Source organism: Malus domestica, chromosome 14 (assembly GCF_042453785.1).
Source record: "Malus domestica chromosome 14, GDT2T_hap1".
NCBI lineage: Eukaryota > Viridiplantae > Streptophyta > Magnoliopsida > Rosales > Rosaceae > Malus > Malus domestica.
This window is the reverse complement of record NC_091674.1, coordinates 1,935,697-1,958,928: the sequence shown is the minus strand read 5'-3', so window position 1 is coordinate 1,958,928 and position 23,232 is coordinate 1,935,697. Positions and strand designations below refer to the sequence as shown.

Genomic DNA, 23,232 nt, shown 5'->3' with positions numbered 1-23,232 from the left:
AAATATATAATAATCGATAAATCAAAGAAAAATATATAATTCGTAAAATAAATAGCAAGTAATGCTTCATGGTGAATCAAGCAGCTTAGGTTTATTTTTCTAATTTACTGAAATTGTTAATGGGGCTTGGGCAGTTTTAGTTGGTCCAACTCAGGTCCATTCAAAGCCCAACCTAACCTCAACTCAAATGTATGCCAAAAGCAAAATTTCTATTTTTGTAGAAATTTTGTAGTCTTCTTTTTGCCCGTACTCACAACTCATCCATGTCCTTTCAAACACTACAAAATCTTTGTACTCACGAAAATCACAAAGTAAACTGTGTAGTGTGTACAAGCCTGAACTGAACAACATCTTTGCGGCAATAGAACTGCCCACCAAATCTATGTCGATACTCATGGTGCAATGTCTCCAACCCCTCTAATCATTGGTTTTATGCAGTTAAACTCGTTTACAAGTTCCAGTTATTCCGAAAAAAAATTCTATGAAACTAGCTACGAGACAGACAGTTAGGTTCTTTATTTACTCTTAACCGAAATCGCTTTACAAAGTAAGAACTTAAATGGTTGTTTCCTTGTTTAGTACCTCGAATCTTTGTTTTTCAATTAGGGTTTGTTTTTGTTTTTCAGATTCTAAGATTGTGATTAACATGGCGTTACCTGGACTCAAGGCACAAATCAAAATTTTAGTCCAATCCATGCTTCATGAGGTAATTAACTCTTTATTCTCGTTCTTTTGGTTAGGGTAATTACACACAATGGTATTAAGCCATTTTTTCTCTCTTTTTTTGATACGGGGACGTCAGGAAGAGGGATATTTGAATACAAGACCTAGGTGTATGAGTGAACGTCCTTAACCACGTACAAACCCTTGCTATAAAGGTATACGTGATATGTACTGTGTTTTCAATATTTTTTTTGTACAGGGTATGTTGGACTACCAGTTTACTCAACTACAAGAGTTGCAAGATTCAAACAATCCCAATTTTGTTGCTGAAATAATCAAGTTGTTTTGTGACAACACATAACAGGTTATCACAGAGTTAGAGAAATATTTGTAATAACCTAAAAAACTCAAACTCTTGGATACAATTATATTCATTTTTTGTGTAGAGATTTTGATCCTTTATCCAACTTTTGGATTTTGGGGTTTATCTATTTATGTTATGCATTGTTCGCAGATGTGAAGATGTTGACTTTTGCAAGTTGACTCCTTTGTTCTTCAACTCCAAGGAAGTAGCTCTAGGTACGATGCTAACTGTGTTTGACAGAAACACTTAAAAGCATTCTTTGAAGAAGCACTTGGATATCTAATAAAAAATTTACGTGAATATAATAAAATGAGCTTTAACGAAAATTTTATGGTACTATTCACTTTAACGAAAAATCACATTTTTACACTAAAAAATCAATTCTGATACTATTCACTTTGCCATTTATTTTGTCCTTATCATTAAAACTCAAGGTTTGATATCTATAAACTAGCTAGAGCAAGGGAAAAGAAGACAAGGGACCTAAACCAAGTGAGGTGCATCAAGGATGAGGATGGAAAGGTTCTTGCTACAGAGAACGCGGTTAAAGACAGATGGAAAGGTTATTTTCATAATCTTTTCAATGAAGGACATGAAAGGAGTGCTTCTTTAGGGGAGTTGAGTAACTCAGAAGAGTGTAGAAACTACTCTTTTTATCGTAGAATCCGAAAGGAAGAAGTGGTTGTAGCTTTGAAGAAGATGAAGCATAGAAAAGCAGTAGGCCCAGACGATATTTCAATCGAAGTGTGGAAAGTTTTGGGAGAGACAGGTATAACATGGCTCACTGACCTTTTCAATAGGATTTTGAAAACGAAGAAGATGCCAAATGAGTGGCGAACGAGCACTTTGGTGCCTATCTACAAGAATAAGGGCGATGTACAAAATTGCATGAACTATAGGGGTATTAAGCTAATGAGTCATACAATGAAGCTCTGGGAGAGAGTCATTGAGCATAGATTGAGGCAAGAGACACGGGTTTCGGACAACCAATTCGGGTTCATGCCAGGGCGCTCAACCATGGAGGCAATCTATCTCTTACGAAGATTGATGGAAAGATATAGAGATGGGAAAAAGGATTTACACATGGTCTTTATAGATTTGGAAAAAGCGTATGATAGGGTCCCAAGAGACATTCTTTGGAGGATTTTAGAGAAGAAAGGAGTACGAGTAGCATATATCCAAGCTATACAGGATATGTATGAAGGAGCAAAGACTGCCGTAAGAACTCATGAAGGACAAACCGAAAACTTTCCCATAACTGTAGGATTACATCAAGGCTCATCCTTAAGTCCTTACCTTTTTGCGTTGGTAATGGATGAGTTAACAGGACATATTCAAGATGATATTCCTTGGTGTATGCTTTTCGCAGACGATATAGTGTTGATAGATGAAACTCAAGAAGGGGTAAATGCAAAGCTTAACCTTTGGAGAGAAGTGTTGGAATCTAAAGGTCTTCGCCTAAGCCGATCAAAGACAGAATATATGGAGTGCAAGTTCAGTGCAAATGGAGGCCAAAACGAGTTAGGGGTGAGGATCGGAGATCAAGAAATACCAAAGAGCGACCGTTTTCGTTACCTAGGATCTATCTTGCAAAAGAACGGAGAATTAGATGGAGATCTCAACCATAGAATACAAGCTGGATGGATGAAGTGGAAGAGTGCATCCGACGTGTTGTGTGACCGCCGTATGCCACTGAAGCTCAAGGGAAAATTTTATAGGCCAGCGATGCTGTATGGCACAGAATGTTGGGCGGTGAAGCATCAACACGTACACAAAATTGGTGTAGCGGAGATGAGGATGCTTCGTTGGATGTGTGGGCACACGAGAAAGGATAAGATTAGGAATGAGGATATCCGGGGTAAAGTAGGAGTAGCCGAAATTGAAGGAAATATGAGAGAAAATCGGTTACGGTGGTTTGGACATGTGCAAAGAAGGCCTACTGACGTTCCGATTAGAAGATGCGACTATGGGACAGAGGTTCAGGGCCGAAGGGGTAGAGGAAGACCCAGGAAAACTTTGAGAGAAACCCTAAGAAAAGACTTAGAGTACTTGGATCTAACGGAGGACATGACACAGGACAGAACACAATGGCGTTCTAAGATTCATATAGCCGATCCCACTCAGTGACTTGGATTTTCCAAGTCTCCAACCGAGAAGTTGTCCTCGCTCGGGAAATTAAGGGAACACTACGTCAACCTACATGCTCCACTCACAAAGCTCCAACATACAAGCTTCAACAAAAGAAAATTCAAAGAACTTAGCGAAGAAGGCTTTGGTGATTTAACACAATACGTTGAAATGAAGGAAAGCTTATTTATTGATATCCCCGATAAATTACAAATATGTACATATACTTGAGTCAAAATAAACAAACAAGAGGGAGCCTTCACAAAGGTTGCTTAGGAGAAGTCTCGGCAGTCGGTAGAGCCCCAGAAAGAGAAGGCACCGAAGGGGGATCATTCGGAGCCTCAGTACTGGACAGAACCCTAGAAGGAGGAGGCATCAGAGGTTGATCATTTGGAGCTTCATTACGCGGTACAGCCCCAGAAGACGAAGGCAATAAATGCCTTAGGAACAAACCCACAAATCTCTGATGATCAAGTAAAACCTGACCATCAGATTCCTTCATCTGGTCAAGCTTCCTCTTCATGTTTGTAGCATAGTCATGTGCGAGCCGGTGCAACTATTTATTCTCATGCTTGAGCCCTCTAATCTCCTGTTTGAGACTCATCACTTCAGCCGCCAATGATTCAACTTGGCGGGTTCGAGCAAATAGGCGTTGGGCCATATTAGACACAGAACCTGCACACTGAACACTAAGAGCCAGAGAATCCTTAACAGTCAACTCATCAGACCGTTTGGAAAGTAGTATGTTATCTTTGGGAGTGAGAAGGTTCCTGGCCACTACCGCAGCGATCATATCATTCTTCATCACGGAATCCCCAACGGTAAGAGGACCAGTAGGGGAGACGAAGGATGGGCGCCATATGTTGTCTGGAGAAGGCGGGGCTGCCTCTTCAACAAGGTTCAAGTCAAAACGACGGTCGGAGGGGCCAGACATTTTCAAAGGTGTAGAAGAGAGAAGAGGTCAGACAAATCAAGATCTTAGAAGTGCAAGAATGGAGCTTCTACTAGTGGATATTCAAGTGTGCTTTGGAACTTAATGTCAGCCTCTATAAAAATCTGCACTCGACGAAGCTTCAGAAATCGAAGAGGCGTTTGCTTTCTCAAAAGTTGGGCTGCTCAGAGACCACGAGGGTCGATCTCAGAAATCGAAGAGGCGTTTGCTTTCTCAAAAGTTGGGCTGCTCAAAGACCACGAAGGCCGATCTCAGAAATCGAAGAGGTTTGCTTTCTCAAAAGCTGGGCTGCTCAGAGACCACGAGGGCCGATCTCAGAAATCGAAGAGGTTTGCTTTCTCAAAAGCTGGGCTGCTCAGAGACCAGGAGGGCCGATCTCAGAAATCGAAGAGGTTTGCTTTCTCAAAAGCTGGGCTGTTCAGAGACCACGAGGGTCGATCTCAGAAATCGAAGAGGCACCTACTTTTCCAACCTTGTCAGCACCTGTCACACGCACACTCAGCTTTGCGGAAATTATGGGCATTCTGTCGAAGATTTCTGGCGAAGTAGAAAGCACATGAATCGTACTGTTCAATCACCCACTTCCCACACGCAACAGTAGCTCATGGGTACCACATATAACTTTGCCAAAGTTCTCTGACAAAGTTGAGACTACTTTTCCAGCCTTGTCAGCACCTGTCACACGCACACTCAGCTTTGCGGAAATTATGGGCATTCTGTCGAAGATTTCTGGCGAAGTAGAAAGCACATGAATCGTACTGTTCAATCACCCACTTCCCACACGCAACAGTAGCTCATGGGTACCACATATAACTTTGCCAAAGTTCTCTGACAAAGTCGAGATACGTGAAGCTTGCAACTCTCACTACATCGCTCTGACCAATAAGGGTAAAAGAATAGTAAAGAAACAACACTAACAAAGTTTAGACACATAAATTTTGACGGCCTAGCTACCATATTATTACCCACAAGGGTAAAGGAACAGTACCACTGCTGGATAATTGGAAAGTCCCGGTGTGTCAACCTCTGTGCTTCATGGCAAGGTAGACTAGCAAACATGCCCAACCTTTACTCACATTCGAGAAAACACTCCCAACAAGATTGCTTGCCCCAAAATCGAAGAGGCATCGCCCTCCGAATCTCGAGAGCCAGACTTCCAACATGATTACTTTCTCAAAAATCGAAGAGAAGGTAAAGGAACAGTACCACTGCTGGATAATTTGAAAGTCCCTGTGTGTCATCCTCTGTGCTTCGTGGCAAGGTAGACTAGCAAACATGCCCAACCTTTACTCACATTCGAGAAAACACCCCCAACAAGATTGCTTGCTCCAAAATCGAAGAGGCACCGCCCTCCGAATCTCGAGAGCCAGACTTCTAACATGATTACTTTCTCAAAAATCGAAGAGAGGGTAAAGGAACAGTACCACTACTGGATAATTGGAAAGTCCCTGTGTGTCAACCTCTGTGCTTCGTGGTAAGGTAGACTAGCAAACATGCCCAACCTTTACTCATATTCGAGAAAACACTCCCAACTCCCAACATGATTACTTTCTCAAAAATCGAAGACACCGCTCTCCGAATCTCGAGAGCCAGACCCCCAGCATGATTGATTTCTCAAAAATCGAAGAGGCATCGTTCTCCGAATCTCGAGAGCCAGATCCCCGACAGGATTGCTTGTTCGAAAACCGAAGAGGCACCACTTTCCCAACTTCAAGAGCCGGATCTCCTTGGATAAAGCTTGTCTGTAATCTTCACACGCAACATCAGCTTTCCAGATACCACAGACCACTTTTTCAAAGTGCTCTGACAGAGTTAAAACTTGTGAAGCTGGCAGCTCCCACTACCGTGATATGACCAAGCAGGGTAAAGGAATAGCATTATTACTTGATGTTAGGGAGACTCCTATATATGTCGACCTCCATCCCCAACGGACAGGCAGACCTGCAAAAATGCTCAACCCTTCCTCTTATCTGAGAGGGCACTCCCAACGAAGCCTTTCGAAATATTCAGCTTTCTTTCCCCCCGATAATACCTCTGTAAACAAGCTATACTAGAGCAAGAATATCTCATATCATCAGGGTTAAAAGCAAGAGTATCCCATATCATGCTTTTTCCCTGTCTTTTCCTTTGGCCTTGTTCTTACCTGCAAGACAAGGAGAAAGAGAGCAATCAGTCAGCACTTGGAATCAAGCTTCCAGCCAGGAACTGACTGCCTGGAACCCCTTACCCTGGCGTTGCTCTCGAGTACTCATCTTCAACATCTTATGCTTCCAGGGAAGATACCGCATCTGCCTGAGGAACAGATAGGGCAAGTGAGAAGGATACAAGGAAGCATGTGGAGACAAGCGTAACAGCACACGTGCCGATACATCCACTACTCTATCAAAAGAAAAAGTATCCCATATCAGCAGGGTCGAACGTACTCTAGATTTGATGGACTTGTTTTGACCCTCAAATTCTTCAGTCGGCCTTATACTTTGGAGGAAACCAGAAAACCCTCCAGCCCAGTTCAAGAATAAGCCTGTGGAAAGTTACTTCTTCAAAAGCAAAAGTATCTCATATCATCTCTTCTCATTTTTCTTCTCTTTATCCTTCATGCTGCCTGCAAGATAGGGAGAATGTGAACAATCAGCCGGAGCTCTGATTGCTTACCTTGTCTGTTACCTCTTTCAGCAGATCCCCTAGCTCGGCGACTTGGGGGACTCCTACTACATGGTTTGTATCGCGCTTGACCAAGCCTGAAACTACAAGTAAGCTTCAAGTGACATTGATACATTACCTTGTGCATCTCCACCAGTTACAGATACCACCCCTGGATGGAGGAAGAGTACTTCCAGAGAAGATTCCACATCTACCTATGAGACAGATAAGGAAAGTCAAGCCGATACCACACTCCGGGACTTAGAAGTTTCGTGGTTACGAGATCATTCTCCCACAATATTTCCTAATGTCATTTGTACTAAATCATTCACTTGTACTCCCTAAAGGAGAGCTTGAACCTATGTACTTGTGTAAACCCTTCACAATTAATGAGAACTCCTCTATTCCGTGGACGTAGCCAATCTGGGTGAATCACGTACATCTTGTGTTTGCTTTCCTATCTCTATCCATTTATATACTTATCCACACTAATGATCAGAGCAATCTAGCGAAGATCACAAAAAGTGACCGTTTTCGCTACCTAGGATCTATCTTGCAAGAGAACGGAGAATTAGATGGAGATCTCAACCATAGAATACAAGCTGGATGGATGAAGTGTAAGAGTGTATCGGCGTGTTGTGTGATCGTCGTAGGCCACTGAAGCTCAAGGGAAAATTTTATAGGACGGCAATAAGGCCAACGATGTTGTATGGCACAGAATGTTGGGCGGTGAAGCATCAACACGTACACAAAATGGGTGTAGCGGAGATGAGGATGCTTCGTGGGATGTATGGGCACACGAGAAAGGATAAGATTGGGAATGAGGATATCCAAGGTAAAGTAGGAGTAGCCAAAATTGAAGGAAATATGAGAGAAAATCGGTTCCGGTGGTTTGGACATGTGCAAAGAAAGCCTACTGACGCTCCGGTTCGAAAATATGGCTACGGGACAGAAGTTCAGGGCCGAAGGGGTAGAGGAAGACCTAGGAAAACTTTGGAAGAGACCCTAAGAAAAGACTTGATTACTTTGTTAGGTAATGTTTTTACGACGCTCTCATAAAATTCTTTTTTGAACTTGGTTACTGTACATTCATTTACTTAATACATTCGTTATCTGCCGGCCATATCCAATATTAATGTCTTAAACATTCTATATAATAAAACTTAGAAATGGTGTGCAAATAATAGTTTTAGATTTCTGTCCTTGTTCAATAGATTTTTGTCCTTTTCAGGTGCCTACATGCCTTGAGGAGAATCACACATTATTACATAGAATTAGACCACAAGTTTCAAACTTTAATACAGGTAGTGCATTTCATGTACTATCACTTTCACTTTATATCTAAATAGTCTACGTGAAGGAAAAAAAAGGAAAGAGATTTATTTTGTATTATTTTAAATATTATTATCAGGAGGAGCGGAAAGGGTAAAATAACCCTATTACCCTCCCCCCCCTCCTTCTCACCCTTCGACTCTCGCAACGCTGAGAGCCTTATTAGCTAAGGTCGTTCTTTATTGTTATCAAGGTGAGGGGAAAGCGTTCAAACTATTACAATGATTTAAAGGGAGGGTTTCGATGCATGGGTAAAAACCCTACAACTCCATTAAGATATTCAACTACTAACGTCCTTTTAAGCAAAAAGCTGGTCAAATGAGTGCTACATAAGAAACAAAAGCCGACTCGCGGTAAGACAGAGAACTGGCGTTTTTTTTTCATTTTAAAAAGATAGAAACCATACTTTCAGACTTTCAGTGATCCCAAACTAATGGGGTGCAAAGATTAATTAGACCATAATTTGTTATCATCTACACTTGTAGGTATTGTATATTAACATTTTCCTCACCTTTGGGTTGTGCAGCTGGAGAAGAGGATCCTTGACATTGAAAACGTACACCAAAGGATTTGATTTTATGAGGAATAATTTGGTGTTATCAAATGAAGATTTTGTTTTTAAGATTAGAGCTTTTATGGTTCTAAGATTAATTCTTTCTTTCCTTGTGTAGTATCTGAATTTTATTTAATTTGTTTATTTTTTACAAACGATATGATATTCATACTAAATTCACCTAAAAATTCTAATTACACGAAAGAAAGAAAAGAATTTGAGAAATTGGAACTTGTGCAGAGTAGAGCACACTACTTTAGTTACCATATATGTGTACCTCGGAAGTTCAAGTTGGGTAAAATTTTGTAGAAAAGGAGAAATCATCAGTCAAGGTTGACAAATGATGGGATGCCTCAAATCTCCTTTATGTTTAATTCAGTGCATTCATTATCAGGCTTGCATTAGGTCCTTGAATTGATTGGAAGGAAATACTTGGGCCCTGTGGCTTCTTTTTTGAGCACTAATCTTAAGCATTCTTGATCATTGAGTCAGCTAAACCTATTTTAATCTAAACATTCGTGAGGCACGAAAGTGATGAGTTTTCCAAACGTCAGGAACCATTCCAGATAAAAAATCCGAAACAAAATTCAAACTTCACCCAGCTACGTGTTACTTGTCACTACAACGAACTAAACAGAAACAGTAGTGACTCCATGAAAACATGACTAAGAAGAAAATGCTCTTAACGATTAATGTCAAAAGTTTTAAGTTTGACAGGAAGTTGACTATCTATACTACATTCTCTAAAACATCCATTAGAGATGGGGCATAAAACTGATGATGATGATGATTATTATTGGTGCAGTTCAATCATCAGATGACTGTCTAATCAACGTTATTGACATCCGTGGTGGAATTCGACGTATGTGATGTGAAACCAGATGTTGGTGATGTGAGATTCGATGTAGGTGATGTGAGACCACCGAACCGCCTGTAGGATGGCGTTGGGGGAGATCTCGGAGATAGGTTAACAAACTCTAAGGCCTGCATTCTCAGCTCTACCGGATAGTCAGCAACACAACCGATTCTCGGGCCAGCTCCTGTTGACCACTTGAGCGATAGCTGATGCCCGAGTTGGTATGATTTCACTGAGGTCTTGGAGTTGATCCTCTGCAGTATCTTATTCTGAGGCACCTCAGTTCTTGGACTTTGAAGACCACCGGATAAAGTCCTCTTGTACTCAGTTTTGGGTTCCGCTTGGGGAAGTTCAGTGGATTCTGCGGATTGGGTTTTCTCCACTTCTGGAATCTCCAGTTGAGGTGTTTCAAAGTTGGTTGGCATTCTAAATGTAGTCCCACCATTAGACTTGCCATCATCGTAGCAATCAGTATCGGCCTTGTGTATCTGGGGAACAACAGAGTTTAACACACCATTAGCCAAATGCAGATTAACGAAAAAATGGAACAACAAAACTCCCAATGAAGTGTCACCAATTCGTGGTAATCCTAGTTTTATTTTCCAGGTTGCTAATTTGGAATAAAAGCGCTAAAAGAACCATACGTTTTATCAATTACCTGAACTTCGTCTAGGTTCACCCCGTTATCCTTGAGAACTGATAAAAAGGTATCAAGCCTGTCATCTGTTGGCCGGTAATGCCCGCTATATGCAGAGATTGACTGCAAAATCAACGATATAACGATCAGATGCTATAAATCCAACATACTTCATCAGTACTTTAACAAGGCACTACCAAAATATTGCTTGTGCATGTCAAGTTTGTTTTTGTGCTAAAGGATCAAAGATAACCGCTATAAAACAGTACCTTCAGAATTCCATTCTCTGCCTCTAGCCTTCCAGCGGCTATCGTCGCTCCTCCAGCCAAGAAGCTAGAATGATGGAAAACCCCTTTCTTTTTCTGAAAGAATCAGCAATGTGTTAGCTATTTTCTTGATAACAACAGAAAATTGGAAACACGGGAATCTTATGTTTTCGATTCTTACAAAGCCGGCATAGAGTCTCTTAGAGGTGCTCATAACGAATATCCACTTAGCTCCCGGAGATCCATCCTTTGTATGAAGAAGCTCTCCAGTTTGCGAGTGAATAAGTTTCCCTTCCTCAACAATGTATTCATAATGCACTCTCTCTTGCTAAAATTCATCAACAATATCCACAACCACAAAAAGGGTTAAAAGAAAGATCATAAAATTTCATAAAATCATGTAAAGTTGAATTGATTCATAGAAGCACATACAGGTCCAAGATACTTGATGCATTGTTGTCGAAGCTTCGATCTCGGGCATTCTTTCAGATCAAGCTCTTTTCCATCTCCTACATCCAACCTGCAAGGAAAAAAAAAAAAAAAAACCAGAACAAAAATCAAACTTTAATCAAGCGATTAAACAAATTAACTTGAAGAAAACAAAAATGGTAACCTTTCATACCAGTAAAAAAATGGCTGACCAGCATCTGCTTTAGACCACTCTTCATAATACACATGCAAGCTATGGCCATACCTATGCCTCGGATCAATCTGGATTTTACCCACCCAAAATTTCATTCAGTAAAAACAAGGACAAGAAATTGATTATGTTGATTAACAAAAGTTATATTTTATAAAAAAAATCCAGAGAAATAATTTAATAAAAATAATTACAGCTTCAATCCAATGCTGAAAAGCCAATTTCTGTGCTTTGGCGTCTTTGGATAGCCCCTTGCCCACCTGCCAAAAAGTCCAAAATTTCAAGTGACAAAAGTAAACATAAGAGTGCGCTCTGCAAAAAATCATTTCCTACTAATAATCAAGAAAAAGTAAACATACGAGTGAACTCTGAGAAATCTTTTCCGATACGAAAAACAGTAACTACACACAAATTATATTTCTTTTTCGATCCAAACCCAGAAATTAAAACATAATTGTTCAAAAACATACCTAAAAAATAAAATAAATTTTACCTTAGAAGCATTCTTGCCGACACGGTTCCAACGTTTAGCCACAGATTCGCCGTGATCAAAGAACGAAATCGTGCTGCGGTTCAATCTCCAAGCATCTATCGCTTGCCACCTTCAATCAGTAAAACACCCCTCATTTTTCAGTTAATTACATAAATTTGTGTGTTCGTGTTACCGCTGAATACCGAACTGTTAAAAACAGAAGAGAAAGCGCGGAGATTCTGTACGGTCTCACTCACCAGTATTCTTCAACGACGACGGCGGAGTCGGCTAACCTGCGCCGTGTGCGGTAACTCCGATACACCTTCTGAACCTTCACCGCCGCAGTCAACTCCGACCACTCGCCCCCCAGGGCATCCGTGTCACTCGCTGGCGCCCCGTGAAGCACTTCGGGGGCCAAGCATTTCGGGTCAACGCCAGACATTTCAGAGCTGCGGAAGTCGCGGGAACCGAGGTCGGTGTGGGAGTAAGAAAACGGAGGATTGTCGAAGGTTGGGAGGGTTTGTGTCTGAGTTTCCACCTCCATTTTTTCGATAAGAGAGGGTCGAAAGGATGGTCGGAGTTGGTAGAGTTCAATGAATTTTATATGGGGGAGGTGGAGGTGTGGGCGTGGTTTTACCGGGAAACTTACATGTGAACCTGTGAACTTTAAAGCATTATCTAATTCTAAACGTCTGGGTTTTTGGGAGTGAGAGGTGTGTGGCACGCGCTCGGAGTACAGATGGGGCACTGTACTCGCTATGCTGTGGCTGAGCTGCTCAAACTGCGAGGTGAGTGACGGTGCAAGGTGTCTCATGAATTTATAGGGGGGGGGACAAAGGGAGAAATTTTTTTATTACGATGGAAACACGAATGATACATTACGTGTTTTGCAAGTTGTATCACTTTATGTGACGGTCATAATGAAAAATTTCTCAAGATAGAGAAGAAATTCCGAATTATTTTTCCTTTTTTTACAGGTGATATTCTAAATTAATTTACTAGGAAAAGAAAGAGATTTTGAACCTAAGACGCAGCGGACGAAGAGAAATGCTCTAATTATTAGGCAAACCACCACTTGATTTAGACATAAATGAAACTAGACCATAGAGAATAATTGGGTGATGGTCTCTACATATACTTTTTTACGTCACACACATTCTTCTCAATATTTGGCTTGGTACAATCGAATGAATTAAAAAGAATCAAAAGATAAAAATTAATAGGAGGTGGTAACAAACAAATGTGTGGATAGCACTACCTATAAAGCATATGGACAAATTTTTTTAGATAATCCTTTCTTTCATTAGCTGAAAAGGTGCGTGATAGTTTACTTGTGTCATATAAGTTATGTTTGTAAACTTATTTTTAATTTATTTAGACTAATAAACTAACCATATTAACTCACTTTTTAATAGGAATAGATCATACTATGGTATAAAAACACCTACCTAATATATTAGAAACTGTAATCAATATGGTTATATTTTTTACAATAAAAAATTAAAATAACATGGTTACTTTTGTTAGTGAACGATCAAATCATACATTAGGATATAATTTTACTACATCTGTTAATAGATCATTGTTATCATTGATTTAAATAGTCAATTTTTTTTTAGTCGAGCGATAACATTTGTAAGTTAAATATTAAATTAGTCATCAATTTAAATGGTCAATTAGGTTTTTTTTTTTTCTTGATTTTCTTTCATTAAGGAGTTGTACGTATTAATAATATGACTAATTTGTTAATATTATATGACGATATTTGAGCAAACAGGTGAATAAACTAAACTGTAAGTTTATTGGTAATTGATTTAGACATAAAACCGACCATATTAACTCACTCTTTAATAAATAAGATTTTACTATTGTATACAGGACCTACTTACCTATATGGCTATATTAGAGACTTTCTAAGCAATATGGTTAGTTTTGTTGATGAAAGATATTCGATTAATTAATATATGATTCTCCTATATTTGTTATAAATGATTGTTATCAACTATTTAAAATTGTCAAATATGTACTAATTTAATCTTACTTTTTTTCATTAAGGAGTTGTAATGTCGATAATATGAACGATATGCAAATCTTATGTGACAACATTTGAGTATTACTGAATAAAGTAGATGACTTTTACCCAAGGATATTTATTTATGTGTTTTAATTCTTTCTAATTTATTCAAACTAATAGTAGAAAGGGGCCATGGATTTTAAAGTGAGAAATGCAAAGAGGATTCTTTCAAAAGTAAGATAATTTATGATTTTTCTGTCATTTCAAGTTTTATTATTTTATATTATTTATACAAAAATTAACGTTAAAATATAAATAACAGAACTTGTATAAAAAGCCTCGATTTTTATAAAGTTCTCTTAACATTTCTCAAAATTTCAGTGTGATTCACTTGCTTGGATTTCTCCAATTCAATTTTCCAGGTCAAATATATTTCAGAATGTGGAATGACGTGTGACACCATGTAAATTGTAAAGTAAAAGACGTCCCCCAACATTGAATTATTAATGTCCCAGTCTGTCTGTCTCCCTATCAATTTTTACTTTTTTTTTTCATTTTTCGGCTATAGAAACTAGAATGAATTCAATCTTTGTTTTTTTTGGACTTGCATGTTTTGGACATTTCTGAGTTAGGTATTTTTATTTTTGCAAATCTTATATTTGAGGACTAGTAATGGTACACGTATTTACTTAATACGACATTCATTTGTGAAGGGCAGATGTTTATGTGCAAACTATGCGCTCGTTTGAAATTGTTTATAAAATGATTGAAAATATTTTTTGGTCAAAATCTTTTTAGAGTTAATCTTTAGTAAAAATTGAAGTGGATCATGAAAAAACATTTTAAGTGTTTCTTGCAAGAAGCACATATTTAGTGCTTCTTCCCAAAAGCACTTGAACCAAAAATCAATTTCACCAAAAACGTTTTTAATCGCTTCAAAAACACTTCCAAACCAATCCTATCTCATTCCACAAACAGTAGTGCATGACTCCCATACATCCAAACTAAAAAGAAAATAGTATTATTTGATTTAATCGAATCAAGAATTAGGGGTTTTATGGAATCAAGAGTTTGGGTTTTGGGGAATCAAGAGTTAGGGAAGTCTAACAACTTGGAATTTGAGATCTAGTTTCGGGGTGTTCAAAACTCAAATACGAGGTCTTACTAGGGTTTGTTTAGGCTTTAGAGGATAGACTTGGTTGACTCCTTGGAAACGTGTCCAAGTTTTCTTATAGTGCTTGTCACGTTGATTTGGTCACTTATATTCTGATTTTTATGAATGTTATTTCATGTGGTTTGAGTGTATGTGCCTTAATGTTAGAGATTTAATAAGAATACGTGTCTAAGGTTGTCTTCATGGTTCTTCCCCCCCCACCCCGTGGTATTTCTAGTCTCGAAAGCGATGAGTAAATTTCTAACACTCGTTCAAAATCGAACTCTTTGAAAACTACAAGATTACACAGATCAGTAAAACCTTTACATCTCTTGTTACTCGAAGATCAATAACTCTCAAATCATATTTAAACCGAAAATACGATGCTCATATATTTCAAAAAACAAGACACCGATCATTCAATACAAAATGACATTCTACTTTATGGTCCTGTGTTATGAAGATAACAAATGTTGTAATGCAATTACAAAATCAACTATTGCAAATTGAGATGTAAAACAAATACATGAGATGACAGTTTCACATGACAAAAATCATGTTAGTGATACATGCAAATATGGCAACTTACGTTGTTATTTTCTTATAGAATCCCAAGTTTTGCGGTCTCTCAAAACTCTGCAACTGTACAAGTTACGCGCCTCTTAGCGCCTAAAACTGTGCGGTGGACAGAGATATCTGTGCGTTTTGTTGTGCTCGCGTTCGTGGCAAAGACAGAACTTCGTTGTGTCGTTGTCTTTTTTATTTTTTTGGGTTTGTACGTTAGGTCGTTGTACATTTATATAATATTTACACAAAGACTTTGACGATGAATTTTTCATATAAAACGGTAGACCAAGTCGTGAAAACGACACAAAATCTAATGAGTAAAATGGTGACTCCAGTGTGTGCCCTTTAGGTTTTGGACCCGGTCACAGCTCGTGCTGGAAAATGATGACCAACACTCCCTCTTAGTCTTCGTCTTCGTCTTCAGTCAACTTTCATCGCAAATTTTAGGTTATGTTTGTCGTGGATCAGGAATCATGGAAGTTGCGGTGAAACATGATATGCAAGGAGTTGGTAGGGTTGGCAACTTGGAAGTGTTGCAATGTATCCGCCCAAGTTCGGTTGCAACAACTTTGCAAGAGACCTCTATAAAAATGTCTATCGTGGGGCACATTGCAGAGGATTCAAATGCGGCGCTGCGTAAGAGCAGCACTTTGAACATTTTCTATTGAGTTTCCTAGTCAAGCCAACGATACTACTCACTATCTAGCTCGATATGTATGCTCTTTATATTAGTATGTGTTATAACTGATTTAAGGAACCTCCAGACCTCATCTCAAATTTATTGTTGGAATATTGTATTGAGTAAAGGGCGTTTCTTTATCCCCCATGTTGTACTGTTACCACTTCATTAGTGAAATCTATTGAGTTTTTCATAAAAGAAAATTTCGTTGGAACTCAGTTGGTAGAATAATTATGGTGTGAAATATAAAATTAAACACTAGGGGCATGCTTGATACACCGGACCGGCTTGGCTAGTATTTGTCTTCTTTGACCTTTGATGTACATCATGGGTTGAGATTCATTCCGGATATCTGTGTCTGAAGCCAGCAAACCGAGAGATATATACCACTCAATTTCAATCATACAATCCTCATTAGCTCATCCCATTAGTCAACTTCACAAAAACTCAAAAACTTGAACGGTCTAAATCTCTCTCTAAAAATGTCAAATCTCTTTGTCTGCAAACTCTGACACACAGAGATCCGAAGTGGACCTCATTCTGCACACCACCTAAGGTTTCTGACAAAATAAGATATGGAACGATCTATTCTCAATATTTAGAAGAAAAAAAATGAAAATTTGAGGTTAAAACCAAAAATGTCATAGCATGAAAATCTCCGAGAACCTTCTTCTTGCCTAGTGGCAAAAGCATCAGTGTCTCAAAACTAGCCACTTACATGGACTGGAAATTAAAAATTAACGGGGTCACATTACAATACTCTCCATTTTTTTTTTTCAAAAATTTGAAAAGTTATATAGTTTTTTAACAAGAAAGGTATATAGTTAAATATATAGGGGCATATAACCTTGGTTGAGGCCAATATAAATCATTTCTTTAATGCCATGTGCATTTGGTTTTATGGATATAGATGTCGTAGTCAAACCATCCCTTTAAGTGTGACAAGTCCACCAAAGGAATATACAGATAAGCCAATTCCCAAAGGCTTTTCTATTTGGAGATATTTGCCATTTACAAATGATCAAGCCTTAAGCTTAAGCCGAAGTGATTAGACGTCTGTCTAATTTCCTTGTCTATTTGACCTGGAGCAAGAACCTAACCTTATCATAGCAACTTAATTAGGATGTTCATAAATAGTTGCGTGGATCGCAAAAAGTTTCTGAAAATTGTGGGAGATCTCATTAGTATATATAGGCAATGATTAAATATATAAATTTAGAGTAATGCTAGGTAAACTAATTTTAGACTAAATTTGCAAACCATATGATGTGTCATCAATAAAAAAATAAGCATGTTAATCAATATTTTATTAATAATTCAAATTATCAACAACCACGTCATATGATTTATAAAATTTGGTTTAAAAATTTAATATCCCTAACATTGTGTATAAATTTAAGTGCTACTAATAATGTGTTATTGGCCAACACAATGTAGAATAATTTTCAGTTTGAAATAACTTGTTGCTAAATTGTAAGAGCTAAGTATGATATTTGTTTTTCAATTTCAGTTTTAATCCTTCATGTATCATGATTGTTGCTAGATCTAGAGGAGAAAGTAATTATGTGAATTAGAAGGGATTCTCATCACTAAATAATGAGATGTTCAGAACAATCCTCAAATGACTAAATGTTTCCAGTTTTTCACTCATGGTGACGAAGTTTTGTAAGATTCACATCTGATGTTAAATTGCAACGTGAACTTAAATGAATTATTAGGTTACTAACTGGTTAACACTGATTATTGCATTCAAGCATATTTAAACAGACAATTAATTGTAGTTTTACAAAGTAAATAAACTTTCCATGATTTTTAGTTTTCCAAAACTATATATATATATATATATATATATTTTTTTTTTTTTTCATTTTGTTTGAGAAAATTAAAATTATTGACAATCTAACTAAGATAAAAGAGAGAAAATGGGAAATCCCAGCTCCAAACAAATAGAATCTAAATCTTATCCTGGCATGCCTTTGACCTTTTAATGATTGGTCAATGTGGTGTGCTTCCTTTGTACTAACGTACGTTTGTCTGTTCTTGCTGCTCCCGCATAAACATTAACTGATATATCTCAAATACAAGACATTCTTATTCCCTAATCCTTATGTAACAATGCATTCTTATATATAAATGCATGTTTATGCTCCAATTTGAATGTTTAATCTCCTCTTATGGGATCGCACAAAGCAAAAGTTGAAGTGGAAAGCACAATGTGCTTCCATTTCTATGTATCCTCAATCAAATCATTGCTATAACCTTATAGACAAGTGATTTTTATAGAAGTTTATTCGGTTATATGCAGTCTTGTATATTAAAATTCTTTAATTGTATACATTTATACAATATACATTAGCGGAGCCAGTTTGGGGTCAATGACTACTCATGACCTCAATAGTTTTAGAGTTTATCTTTTACCCCAACTAAGGAGATAGTGGATAACGTTGAATTACAACCTATTGTTGCTTCTTCATTCTCTAATTTCTTCATTCTTTCACTTGTTCCTTCTCATTTTTCTTGTGTGCAACCTAGTAGTGTGTACCTGACATGCTCAACTAAAAGCTTCACTTAAAAAGTCTTGGCATGTAGGTCTTGACAGTCTGCTAGCTTGGGCACACCTTGATAAATTTAGATGCTAGAAGAACACAACTATTGATAGATGTCATCACAAACTTTCGGTGAATGTTGGTAAATTTTGATAGATGCTCATGAGATGCTCGAATGAATGGGGCAATGAATTTTTTTTTCTTTTTCATTTGACGACTCCACCACTGGCAACATATATATAAGTTGGGCGGGGACTTAATAAACCTATTAAGATGTGAGGTTTTCTTTCAAAAAAAACTGTAATTTAAGGAAACTTGCTACTTAATAGAGTCATGTTCTTTTGGCCATCTGGATATATCAAAGATTGATGGTCAATCACCATTCAGTTTGATATTAAATGTGAAGACTAAAACATTAGAAGCACATTATGTTCATCCTTCATCCTTAATATCCAATTTAAAGATTAATGACTATGTATTTCCTGATCACCTATTTACGAGCTGAACATTCTGCTACTTGATAAACCTTGGACAACCATCTTTCCACTGTAGTACATATGCACACATATGTGTATACGATCGAGTTCCTAATAGAACAAAGCTATACGTGGTGCTGACAAAAGACTATTAATTCTCTTGTAATGCAAAGGAAAATGTTAAGTAGGTGAGCTTAATTATTTAATTTATCGCATGCTTTTGCTGGCCTGGCCACTGTGACAAAACTATGCATGGATGCGCTCAAATTTTGGTATAAGACCAGAAATCCTAGTGCTCTCGATCGGTTGATCTCTTTCTATATCGATCACTGTGTACATGCACTATGCACGTATTATATTCTGCTAGACGTGATCATACCACGGTCTTATCCTTTGTCTCTTTTGTTTATTAAGTTGTATGATTAACTACTACACCAAGTGGAGAAGTGGACTTGGAAAAAGAAAAAGAAGACAAAAAAAGAAAGTCAAAGAAAATGGCAGTTCACTGTTTTTTTCTAGGTCCATGCAATTCATTCATTGATTTTTTATGGCAATGCCAGAGAGATCGTCAATTTAATTGTATTGTGTAAATTATATTATGTGGTTATTAACGATTGAATTATTACTTATGTTTTGATTAACGTGTTTATTTTTTATTGTTGACACATTACATAATTTATAAAGGTGGTATTAAAAAATTAGTCTACTCAGCGTTACTTTTTTTATGGGTGTCAAAAGATAACGAATCACTTATACAATTAACTGGATTCGATTCCTATCGTTGATGAATCGCACGATGATGGTCAAAGGAAGTTGAAATGCTTCTTATTTATTTACTTGGGACATAGGTATGGGCAGGATAGGGCTTTTCTTTAGCATAGGGCTAAAAAGAAGGTTTATAAGTTCAAATATAGTACCTGTGAGTCTTCCGGATCTCCAAAAAAATGAACTTTTGTGGCGAAACTAACAGCTGATCACTTTTTAAAAAAGAATAATCGACTGGTAATAGTGTAGATCCAGGCAAGTGTGCGCTGTATTTTCTATATTTTAGTTATGAGAGACAAACGTGTTCTTGATTTTTTAAGGATAACAATAGTTTTGTGACAAATTTGAGTAAGTAAGACCAGACGTGGTTTTATGCATTTATTTGTACAACTGCAAACCTACTACGTTAGGACCTAATATATATTATCCATTGGAAAATGGGTGTGATATCCACACATCCTCATTTTACTTCTCACACACATATTTAATTTTCGGCCGTCGGATCGGATGAATTGAAGAAAATCAACAGACATAAATTATCAAGAGGTGTGCGATAAGTAAAATGAAGTGTGTGGATAACACACCCCTTCGAAAAAAATATCCTCTCTTGAGATGGTATATGAGCTCTTGTACACCTTATTACACCACGGTTTTGTAGGAGTAAGTTGTACTCATGAGATTTTCTTACATGTGTGATTCGAAATTGTAATATTTAAGTTTACAACTCGTTCCATATTCATGTATTTACCAAAGCCACCAGCGGATATTATCATTTCAGAAGGTTGTTATGACTACGATTATTTATTTACTTCGACTGTCAATACCATGAGTAGGTGTAGACTGTAGAGTTCAATTAAACACTATTTAAAACTGCCATAGATGGATTCTAGCTACCCTGGTAGAGATTAAGATATAAGATTGACAAATGGGCTTCACAGAAACTAGAACCTTCATGGTTTTTTTTCTCCTTACTTTTGGTAAACAAACGAGTGAGGTTAGTGTTTCCAAGGCTTGAGGTGGTTTGGGTTGTGGAAGATGGTTTGCTACCTAAAGGATTGACGTTGTTTGGGCCTAAATACGGTGGTGCTTAGATTTTGAGCCCAATTATGGTCTAATCCAAATGACACATTTTTCGTATTATTTGAATCATTAGACTAAGGGCTAATTTAGTATTGTTATGCTTAAAAAAAATAAATAATAATAATTTAGTTGTGCTATGAGAAAATACAATTTTAAAAGAAAGCAGTTAGATGTTTAATAAACTCTAATTGTAAAAATGCTTTCAACAAAAAACAATATAGAAATGTCGTGTAAACTTTTATGTAAAATTGTTACGGTTATGCAAAATGACCAAACCAAAATGAATATTTTGGTGGATGTGATATTATAACGTTTATCTTAATTTTTATTCGACAATCAAATAATTTTATAAACAAAATATTTGATTAATTAAACGTTTCATACGTAGAAAGGAACGATCGAGCTGGGAGACGACAGAGGGAGAGATCGAGTTGGGTTCAATGACAATGTTTTTTTTTATTTTGGTTCAATGACAATGTGGCAAGTGGGAATTGGGGGTGATAATGGCAAGTGGAAGAGATGAGGAGGGAGTGGTGGACGACTGGCGTTCTGGAGAGAAATGAGGGAGATCATTTTTTTAATTAATTTTAATTGTTAAATAAAAATTATTTTTTTATTCCAGTTGGCATAGAAGTGAGTCTCGTTCCTGCCACGTCATCATTGAACAACCAAATTCACAGAAAATTTAATAAATGTTTGACCATGCAACGAATTAAGTTAAAGCATTACAATATTTAAAATACGAGGATGGAATTGTGGTTCGATTCATAATTAAAGTAATTTTGTATTATTTGCCCTTATTATTTTCTTATAGAATCCCAAATTTTGTGGTTTCCTCTAAATTGTGCCGCAATACAAGTTATGTGCCTCATGGCGCCTAAAACTGCGATGGACAGAGAAATATCTGTCCATTTTGTACGTGGCAAAGACACATCTACGTTGTGTCGTTGTCTTTTTTATTTTTTTGGGTTTGTAATATATATTAGATATATAGATATATTTAAATTAAATTTAGTAAATTAAATGATGTAATCGTTGATGATTAGATTATAGATAATGCTAGAGATATTAAATTTGTAGATAAAATTTGGTAAATTAAATTACATGAAAGTTGAAAATTTGACTATTACTAAGTATTGATAAACGTGGTGACACATCATTTAGTTTCTAAAATTTGTTTATTTGAGTGTTGATTAATGTGCTTATTTATCATTAGTGACACATTATTTAGTTTGCAAATTTAGTTTAAAATTATAGTCTACCTAACATTATCCATATACTTATGCAAAGACTTTGGCGATGATTTTTTTTTATGGATAATGCTAGGAATACCAAATTTTTAAACCAAATAATGTGATAGTTGATGATCGGATTATGACTTTAATATTAATTAATGTGCTAATTTCCTATTGATTACACATCATTTAATTTGCAAATTTGCTTTAAAAGTTAAAAGTATTCTTAGGAATATTTTTTTTAATATAAACGGTAGACCAAGTTGTGAAAACAGTTAAAACTCAAACTCAATGTTTCAAATCTTTTTCCTTTTACTCCTTCAGTAACATATATACACAACTTCTCTCCTTAGAGAGTTACAACAAAACTAGGAAGCATAAATGTAGGAAACATAAATACACTCCTAATCCATCTAAGATGTTGACTCACACCAACATCCCCTTTCAAGTTGGTGCGTAGATATTATCTAAGTCCAACTTGTCGAATGAGTACTGAAACCTCCTTGCCGAGACTGCATGTGCCAAAACATCTATTAGATGCTCATCTGTCTTTACGAACGGAATGTTAACCAACTTAACATCCAATTTTTTTTTATGAAGTGCATATTCACCTCAACGTGTTTAGTCTTATCATGCTGCACTGGATTATTAGTTATCTCCTGTGCTACTTGATTATCACAATACAACAACATATGACCTTTAGGCTTAAACTCTACCTTAGTAGGCAAAATCCAAAGCCACATAAGCTCACGAATACCATGTGACATTCCTCTGTATTCAGCCTCTGCTGAAAATGTCGCGTGCCACATTTTGCTTTTTACTTCTCCAAGTTACAAGGTTACCAGTTACAAATGTAAAATAACCGGAAGTGAACCGCCAATTAGTAATATTTACAACCCAATCTACATTAGTGTACCATTTCACCTCCATATGCCCATGCTTCCTATACATTAGTCATTTATCTGGAGCTTCTTTTAAGTAACTCAAAATTCGCATTATCGTCGTCATATGATCCTCACTGAATGTATTCATAAACTGACTCACCACAATTACTGCGTAAGCAATATCTGACCTCGTATGGACCGTATACTAATTTTTCCTTCAATTTATTACATGTTTTTGGTGGCCTCGCCACTGTGACCAAACTAAACCAAACCATGGATGCACTAACAGACTAACTCAATTTTTTTCAATTTGTTGGGTATAATACCAGAA

General features: G+C 37.1%; 1 protein-coding gene across 1 annotated transcript; it reads right to left on the bottom strand.

Annotated features, from left to right (window-relative positions):
* Nucleotides 1-9,297: 9,297 nt before the first annotated feature.
* LOC103453948 (IQ domain-containing protein IQM3) lies at nt 9,298-12,308 on the bottom strand. The gene is made up of 9 exons (XM_070811552.1): nt 11,760-12,308; nt 11,524-11,632; nt 11,225-11,290; nt 11,013-11,101; nt 10,823-10,910; nt 10,572-10,718; nt 10,394-10,486; nt 10,146-10,247; nt 9,298-9,975 (listed from the first exon to the last, which is right to left on the bottom strand). Exons 1-9 carry the CDS (start codon nt 12,044-12,046, stop codon nt 9,457-9,459), a joined length of 1,500 nt encoding a protein of 499 aa, XP_070667653.1. The 5' UTR covers nt 12,047-12,308; the 3' UTR covers nt 9,298-9,456.
* Nucleotides 12,309-23,232: the final 10,924 nt, after the last annotated feature.